The sequence below is a fragment of the Mizuhopecten yessoensis genome, unplaced genomic scaffold, assembly GCF_002113885.1.
Source record: "Mizuhopecten yessoensis strain PY_sf001 unplaced genomic scaffold, ASM211388v2 scaffold1539, whole genome shotgun sequence".
Taxonomy (NCBI): domain Eukaryota; kingdom Metazoa; phylum Mollusca; class Bivalvia; order Pectinida; family Pectinidae; genus Mizuhopecten; species Mizuhopecten yessoensis.
The window spans coordinates 1,335,448-1,345,070 of NW_018404097.1; the positions used below are offsets into that span (position 1 = coordinate 1,335,448).

Below are 9,623 nucleotides of genomic sequence, written 5' to 3' on the forward strand. Positions count from 1 at the left end.
ATTGTTTGAATTTTCCTTTGTTTGATAATAAGGTGATACGTACTGTCAGGTACCGGAAGTTTGTCTTCAGTTAGGTATTCGTTCAGGAAAGTTTTATAGACTTGTTTTCTCTTCGCTAATTCTAACATTCCTTCTGAAGGGTCCAGAGCGTGGATATCGCTGAAACCCTTTTTTGCAAGCTACAACCACGTATAAACATATTTTCATTCCAAATTCTATTGCTATATTCAAAGACTAGAACATCAAATATATTTCAATCCGTAATAGAACATTATTCATCGATTTAATTATCTTTAAACATGAAACGCAGTATATATTGCATGTACACTTGCTATCAATTCAATTTGCTGAAAATATATTAGAATTGATCTATAAACAAGTTAAGAAATAGTTTAAAGCGTACCAGTTCACCAACCAATCCGGTTCCGGCTGCCACGTCTAGTATCCGCACATTTTGTCTGTCCTTCTTTTTGAAGTATTGCGCACATGTTTCCGCGGCCATCATTGGTCCGTCATATCTCCCAGGAGCAAGGTCCTATGGTTAACATAAAATTATGAATAGATATTATTTATAGAATAATAAATTGGAATAGTGATAAAAGATAGTAGTTTAAAAAAAGGAATAGTTCCGAATGCACACTTGTACTCTTTGTATTTGTGATCCGCCATTTATCGTGGACCGCGAATGAGGGTTAACGTGTAATTTTCCTCAATATGAGTTGTATACACTTACTTCTATTTTTTCCTGTTTTAATAACTTTGTTAACTTTCTTCTATACTACATTTAACACGAATATGACCTTATACATTAGAAATAGATGTCTCTGAATTATTTACTTCCAACATGTTTTACGCTATCTCGACATGATTGTCTAACTCGCGCATGTGCTAGGTGTTGTAAATAAACATTGCGGTGCTCCAACTCCTGAATAGTCTTGCTCCAGTAAAAATTCAATTTTTATATCGAGATCCATCGTAAATGTGAGGAGCAGATGAAAAAATCAGCACGTGCAGATAAAACAGTCCTAGCGAGTAAATGTTCGTGTTAAGACTAGAAATAGCTGTTTTGATTCACATACTAAAAATGTATTATGAAAGGTGGGGTCAACATTTGGCCCCCACTTTGATTTCTTATATTCTTTTGCCATATGTAGATACATACAAATGATCAATAATTGCATAAATGATTATTCATAATTACTACTGAAAACCGTAGTGGACCTCCTTGCATAACACCAGGTTGAGTACTGGGGGTACCCTCACAAAATGATAGATAAATGTCACAGGCGAATACTATTTTGAAAATGAATTATGATAGTGTACAGTGTATAAAATTACTGTTATTTCTATACTAAATATGTCATATTGGTATATATGAAGTAAGCGTAGTGATACTTTTATTTAGAAAAACATGCAAAATTTTCAAAAAAAATTAAAAGATCATCAACATTGTGAACTTGCCTTTATATAGTTACAGTGCTAGTCTATATTTTAAACTTTTTTAAAAACTTTCCATATACGTATTTTGTCTACTGAATCATTTTTAAGCAATATAAAAACTGGTAAAGTACTTTATTAGCATGCCAAACATGATCAATGCCCAATTTCACACAATCTTGAAGATTTGATTATCAATGTTTATTATGGTAAAACCGATACATTTTCTGTTTTTGTATCATACCAAAACACTTTATTATATTACGCATGTTTTAAAGTTATGTGCAGCAGTTATAACTCATAAATATGTATTCTGCCAAAGTAATCTTTCTTCTGAAGAACAACTTAAGGTTGAGATTGTGTTATAGACAACGATATGCAATTATATAAAAATAATCAAATAGTCTTAATAGTAAAACTATTATACACTTTATTATACCCCCTGCAACAAAGTTAGGGGGTATACTGGAATCAGCTTGTCTGTCTGTCCGTAGAAAAAAGATTGTCCGGACAACTCCTTCTAAAGTAATGGACCAATTTCAGCGAAAGTTTCCTGATATGATAAGTACCGACTCAAGTTATGCATACAGGTATTATGTTTTCATTCTGATCATTTTTACAGAGTTATTGCCGTTTGATGAAATATTTTTGTCGAGACAGGTTCTCCAAAACTAAAGGGTCAATTTCAACGAAAGTTTTCAGATATAATAACTTCCACCTGATGGTGTGTATCCAGGTATATTTTTTTTTCGATATGACCCTTTTTAACAGAGTAATGGATCTTTGTTGAAAAATACTTGACCTGACAACTCCTCCAAAACTATGCAGCCAATCTCAACGAAAGTTTACAAATATGGTAACTGCCCCCTGACATAGTGCATCCAAATAGTATGTTTCATTCCGAACCTTTAAAAAGGAATAATGGCCCTTTGTAGAAAAAGAACCCTTGTCTGCTTCATAAACTACGGGGCCGATTTCATTGAATGTTTGCAGATATGGTAATTACCCCCTGATGTCGTGCATCAAGGTACGTGCATCGGGGTAGTACTTTTTTCATTTCGACCCTTTTTTAGGAGTTATGGCCCTTTGCTAAAAATCTTTGTCTTGACAACTCTTCCTTAACTACTAGGACGACTTAAGCAAAACTGGTTCATCGGGGCTAACAAGATTTGGTATGGAAGTATGTTTTGGCATGGGGAGGGAGTACAGGAAGTACTGCTTGACATATATTCTTAAATATTTACTGGGGGGGGGGGGGGGACTATGTATTGCTTTGCAATGCTTTGCCTTAGTTAGCCTTTAGCTTACATTCTGGGTTAGATAGGAGTGGGGATATTAGTTAGTCTTTGGCTTACAGCTCTAGTTATTAATTTATTTGGCCTATTGCCAATTCATTAACCAAATATGGAGAAATATTACATTATTTCATATCGTTAACTCTGAACAAATAAAGGTATCCTTGTCCGACTTCCCATACAAAAAAATATTTCAGCACATTTTATATTTGTGACCTTGAGCAAAGATCAAGGTCATCAACGTTTACAAAATTTAAATCAATTCACATGAACAACCTACTTGCCAAATATCAAGACCAAAGGACTTTTGGTCATGAAGAAACACAAGTTAAAGGCAAAATGGAGAGAAAGTTATGTTTTATGACAAATTTACAGGTTGTCAATTTTCTTGAAATTCCTGATGTTGAAAGATATTATTGGTAGCCAACTTTTGAGCAAGTATAAAATATAGACTGGTTTTAGAACTATGTAAATTAACGTGTCGAAAATAGAAATTTTCTCATTAGTAATGAAATTTCCCATATTTTTCTGCTTAAATCTTATAAAAAGAACAATTCTTTCTTGAAATAGTGTAAGAATAATATTCGGCATCAAAATGAAAGTTGGAATATATATTGCACACGATGATGATATAATTTTATAATAATTATTTTATTTAAATGCTCTAGGAGGAATTGTGTTACCGTACCTTTAACACCCACACAGGTGTAAGTCAATGAGATCCCGTTTATCCTAAAATGAATTCTGAAACTAACGGTTCCTTACTTAAGCTTCCTATACCCATACCTTTTTGTAGTTATCTTGTTTTTAAATTCCAAGCGGGGGCCGACGCTAATGTTAAATCTCCATAGGCGTTCACCCCACCTTTCCATTTTTAATCATTCCTTTTAACTTTTGCGATGATGTTTAAATCGTTTAATGTTTTCTTTTGTGCCTACCTTTTTTGTTTGTTTCCGTTTCTTTTTATCATTTTAAATTTATTTTTGTATCGATTGGGTTTTATTATTATAATAATTATTTTCCTTTAATTTCTAATCTGATTTTATCAAATTAAGGTTCTATCATTACAATCACTGGTTGTTTCTGTTTCACTATTTTTGCTGTCACGAGTTATTGCCGCTATCATCTTGTAGATTTGTGGAGATATTTTCTTTTTCAGTGCAGACGCTATTTTCTCGGATTAATTGGACACTTTTTATCGTTTTGCCCATAAATATTTAACTGAGGCTTGCTAAAAACTTTCATCCGCTATTGGAATTCTAAATTGACCAAGTGTGACCGACTGCAATGCTTGCCATAATAAACCTGAAATACACATTTGTGTATATCACTGCAGTGCTGAACAAGAGTTAAAGGGAAAATATAAAAGCAACTTAAATCAATTTTTGCGCTTTGTAAAATTAAAAGCATGGCTAGGCACATTGGATGACACCCCATAGTGATACTTCAACCGTATAACAGTCAGCAGGCTTTCGGCTGTGGTGATTCAATACAGCTTGAATAAACACTTTCTCAAACACTAAATATAGCTTGGCAAATTGTTTTTGCTGGGGGTAAGGTCATTAGAGAGTTTAAAAATGCTGATAATAATAACTGCAAAATAATTTAAAAGCTATTGACAGAAATATCTTACCTCTTCATACTGATACGCCCACTCGGAGTAGTACTGTATGATGTCGTGTTTTTCCATGCTGCCGTTGAAAACCGACGCGTTTGTATTGTAAGCGGCGTCATCTTCCTCCTTTAAATCCTCCATTTTTGTCCAACAAATACAATGGGACTGTTTTTGAAAAAAGCGATAAAACATGCATACTATTTCGATAGCTACATTGTAGTAGGCTTGGAAAAGCTACACTTTATGTCGACTTCATGAGTTATGAGTATAAGCGAATGAAGTATCCAATATAATAAAAATATTTTCCATAAAACGATTTCGTTAAACACTGTAGTGTAGCCTGTACGTTGAAAACAGTTGGGACTGTTTAAAAGATTGCGGTTGCCAAAACTAGTACAAGGTGAGTTCTCAGTACATGTTCGGTTTTTTGTACTTGAAAACTTTTTAGCGATCGACTGATGCACTGAAGCAAAAGACAATAGACCAGAGTGTTATAAATTGCCTAAATTCCACTCCAGAAAATAATCTATATTAAAGTACAGTGTTTGCACTGTGACGGAAGCTGGCAATTAGGACGTTCAGTCGACGAAGAGTTTGAACTTACTTAAAAAACAGGTTCAAAAATGTTTTCTTAATATTTATGGACCCATGATATAGGTTAAGAAGCCTTTAAAGATTATGTCCTATTAACAAGAAATATGCATTATAATGCAAATGTGCAAATGCGATCTGGATTTATATTTGTGTGTTTTGGACATCCGTAACCTCCGACTGTGCTCGGTTGTGACATTGGATGCAAAGTTGTAAAATTGTACGGAGGGCACTACATATTCGGTTGGGACTTCCATCACTTAAATGTGTGTTTGTCTTTATAATTTCAGGTACAAATAACCACATTTTACCAATGGAGCTGCACTACTTTGACGAATGTGGCTTTGGGGATGAAAATTTGCAGAATATCATTGACAATTCATGCTCATGAAAAAAAACATACAGAAAAAACGAACATGTTATGAGAACTCACCTTCTATATGTTTTGGCAGCCGCCGTCTTTTAAAAAGTCCCAACTTTTCTCAACGTACAGGCTAAACTATAGTGTTAAAGGTAAAATTATACTAAAATGACGCCGCTGCAGTTAGAGCGGCTAATATCATAGAATCGTCATTTAATGAATAGCTTGGCTTTGATCAATACATTCAATAATAAATGATATAATATCTAACAGAACAGAGGTTAAATGTTATTTAGGTATGAATGATATAACACCTAGAAGCTATAAGTTCGTGTATAAATGTGTGTTTGTATAAATGTGTGTTTGTGTTTGTCGTGTATAAATGTTTGGGAGAAAACACATTTCATCGTGGTTTAAAGCTTTCTTACTTTAACGTTAAACATTACGACGATAAATTATATACAAATTATTGTGTGTACCTTTAAATAAAATACAGCTACCTACCTGTATACTACTTGTATATTCCTTAATCGAGCCGACGCATTTTTTAACAATTCATGTCGTCTTAAAGATACATAATATATATATGTGTGTGTGTGTTTGTTTGCGGAACGTACGTACCTGTCAGTGAACCAATAAGACAGCTCAGATTGAAAGCCTTACCTACACATATGCTATTGCTATCGCAAACTGCAGTGCACAATCGAAAAATGAATAACCGACACATATTTCAGAATTATATTCAAAACCGGTTTTAAACATATTCGAGATAACTTTCGAGTCCCGGATATCAAAATTCTTTTCAGTTCCGTGGACTCGAAGGCGTTATTTAACCACATTGTATTTGAAAGACACCGGTCTATTCTATAGACTCTGATGCCTTTAAACCAATCTTACCCTATTTGACGTGATATATATCACATAGTCCATATCATCTATTCGTTATCTTTTTTTTAGGTCACATGAGAATTCTCAGGAGACCTATTGCGATCGCCTTGTGTCCGTCGTCGTGCGTCGTCCGTCGTTTGTCCGTAAACAATTTACATTTTCAACTTCTCCAAAAACCCTGAACTAATTTCAATGAAATTTTGCAGAAACCTTTCATGGCCAAAGGTCAACCAAAATTTGGTTTGATGTTTTTATTTAGTATTTGTTTTTGTCGACCATTTGTTGGCCCTAATGACCTATTCTGTGTTGATTGGCCGTTAAACATTGATAATAGTAATAACAATAATAGAATCGTCCTCCGATGTAAATATTTACGTAAACAGTGATTTGTCCTTCTGTCTTCAACATAAATTGGTAGAGAATTGTATTAAGTATATATATGTAGCTGATGCCAAGAATCACACAGTCAGAAACATTGAAACAAATCAGAATTATATAGGAGGTGTGTAGCTCCTGAACCCTAGCTACTGCTATATGGACCAGTGACCCTTACGTCCCACTTTGACGTCACAAGTATCACGTGACCTGTAAGCTCAAAAAAATGCTTGCCAGTAAGGAGCGGTCACCTTTGATTGCCTATATTTAGATAACGGGACACCTCTGAACGCGCGTTGATGAATGATTCGGTATTTATTTAATTATATTACAGGTTTCGCTTATTTTTACAAAATGTAAAAAAATCGTTGCCAAAGTTCCTTATGCAATATTAATCGTACTTGATTATTGGCTACTCGATCGGTAGATTGTTCGAGTAACCAGTTACAAAAATAAGACAGGATTGACAACCCTAGTAGTTTGGCATTGCGATCATTTTCTGATGCATCGCTTGCGACTGCTGGGCTGGTATCGACACCTTATGGTGTAACGGTTCCTGTTACGAGTAGATACTGTTATACTTTATAATAAAAAAGGAAATGTATGTACCCTTCAAGAGCAATGATTTCACATCTGATTTACTAAGTTCATTATGTGTAAAAATTCGTGTTTTTTGTTTGACGAACAACAATCATGAAAAGAAACTTGTAAATACTTTTTTTTTAACAACCATCAAACATTTTGGAGAAACACAATCTTTACTGGACAAATGTGCAGGTAAACCATGTGTTTGGCAATTATTAGCCATTTGTTGAAAACACAGTCGTTTAAATAAGCCGCGAAAATAATTCAATGAATTGAGGAAATCAATGTAAGGCTTCATTGTAAGATCTCAAGAATATTGACACTTGGTAAGCTACATTTAATAGACAATGGCACATGAAATAACCGACAATAAATTTACTTTTTCCTACGATTAGCCTTTGTTTCTTGCATCTGTACTCATCTCCAAGTCTATTTTCAAATTTTATCCCCAACAAATATTATTATAATCACTTAATGCAGCAAAGTATAATTCCTGTCCTTAGTTTATAAATGGTTTATGTTGTTTGGTTACAATTTAGCACAGACAAAATTGTACATGTATGTAACATAACGGACATACACGTCGTGGTGTCGTAAAATGTAGTACCAATTATTGGGAACAAGGTCAATACAGTGTCCGAGACAATACCATTGTACATGTATGTAACATCACGGACATACACGCCGTGGTGTCGTAGTACCAATTATTGGGAACAAGGTCAATACAGTGTCCGCGACAATACCATTGCATTGTTTGTCTCCATCGGGATTTTTTGCTTTATTTTCATCTTAGGAACTTCCTAACACCTTGAACTTTCCTTACCTCAACAACTGACACGAATCGATCACATGAACACGTTTATAGCATGTTCTATACTATTTTGAGTGTAATGTAGTTTAAAACAGTGTGATAGTACGTTTAATACCCTGTTACGAAGATTGTACCCTTTTAATGTTTAATGATATTGAATCCTTTTAAAATTATTTCGGCGTAAACATGTGATAAGTCAGACGACAGGTAAGACATCGCGCGAAAACTGCACAGTCATGATACTAGAAATGTAATTAGCCAAAAAAAAGTGTATGTAATTGAAGAACCAGCATTTTGGGCCACACAATACAGTCTTATATATTAAGATGTCCTTTGAGTCAGACCAAAAGGGTATATCATATGTGGTTATGGGGAAAATGATATTTTTTTTCCAAAAGGTTTAGAATTGAGGGCAGGTTCTGACCCCACCTGAGTGTGAAATTCCATATCCAAAATGCCTAGCTAATGATAGGCCCTTTTCCTTACATATCTTTACCGGAATTTCGGTATATGAAATTTTAGTGAATGCAATAATTGATTGATAATTTAGAAGTTTTAAGGGTGCGGTAGGCAGTTTAAGGCCTTGGAAACATGCGACGACCAAAGGCCTTCGCCAGTCCTCTATCGAGAACATAGCCATGTCATCACTCCGATAAGGATAAAAATACCTTCGAAATTGCTAATAATAGATCAAGGAGCATTCAAAAACATTAAAAATACTCGGTTATAAATACTCACAAGTCGATTTATTAAGAATTTAAATAATATGAGTACATTTCAAACTGTCTTGAAAAGTATATTTTTGTATGGAAAAAAATCGAGAGTTATAAGATGCTTGAATAAAGGAACCAGACCGGGGTCCGTATAGTAAACGTATATGTTTTTTTGTAATTCTTTCCCTGTCTACTTCGCAAAACGGAAGGTAAAAGGCCCGTATTTATATCTGAATCAAGGACAGGAATCGAACCCACAACCTTTCACACGAAAGTTAAGACCACCATAACCTCTATAAAGTAATTGGTCTTATACGGAACTGAGTGTCAGACTCCAGTTACGTTTTACCTTAAACGGAACTGGGAACCAGACCCCAGTTCCGTATAGTAAACGTTTACGGTTTTTGTAATTCTTTCCCCGTTTGATTCGCAAAACGGAAGGTCAAAGACCCGTTTTTATATCTGAATCAAGGACAGGAATCGGACCCACAACCTTTCACACGAAAATTAAGACCACCATAGCCTCTATAAAGTAATTGGTCTGATACGGAACTGAGATTCAAACTCCAGTTACGTTTTTACTTAAACGGAACTGGGAACCAAACCCCAGTTCCGTATAGTAAACGTATACGTTTTTAGCTCACCTGCCCGAAGAGCAAGTGAGCTTATGCCATGGCGCGGCGTCCGGCAACTTTTCTAAAAATTGCTACTTGTCATAAACGACTGAGCAGATTTCTACCAAATTTTGGTGCCACGCATGTGTGAGTAGAGCTCTAGAGATCCTGAAGCGTCTTCAAATATTACCTCTAAAATTAACCTATAAAGTAAGCGACATCAGAAGATGTTATTCTACAGGGGCTTGGTTTCAGGATACTTTCGGTTAGTATTTTCCGGATACTTTCGGTTAGTAATAAACCTATACACACCAGTAAATAACAGCAACATTTTTTTT

The 9,623-nt window shown here is 34.8% G+C and overlaps 1 protein-coding gene across 7 annotated transcripts in view; it reads right to left on the bottom strand.

Moving 5' to 3' along the window:
* Positions 1-9,623, bottom strand: part of LOC110464785 (Williams-Beuren syndrome chromosomal region 27 protein-like) — a 42,620-nt gene that overhangs the window by 19,867 nt on the left and 13,130 nt on the right. For 2 of the 7 annotated variants that reach the window (XM_021520263.1, XM_021520237.1), the window contains exons 1-4: positions 5,804-5,893; positions 4,366-4,512; positions 404-535; positions 44-179 (exon numbers count right to left, since the gene is read on the bottom strand). The exons of 2 other annotated variants lie outside the window; for them this stretch is intronic. In XM_021520263.1, coding sequence (XP_021375938.1) covers positions 44-179; positions 404-535; positions 4,366-4,488 — 391 coding nt within the window. In that variant the 5' untranslated portion in view covers positions 4,489-4,512; positions 5,804-5,893. Of the gene's footprint in view, positions 1-43; positions 180-403; positions 536-4,365; positions 4,513-5,371; positions 5,438-5,803; positions 5,895-5,920; positions 5,988-9,623 lie in introns of those variants that run through there. 3 more of the 7 variants (XM_021520245.1, XM_021520254.1, XM_021520201.1) reach the window with 3 other exon arrangements.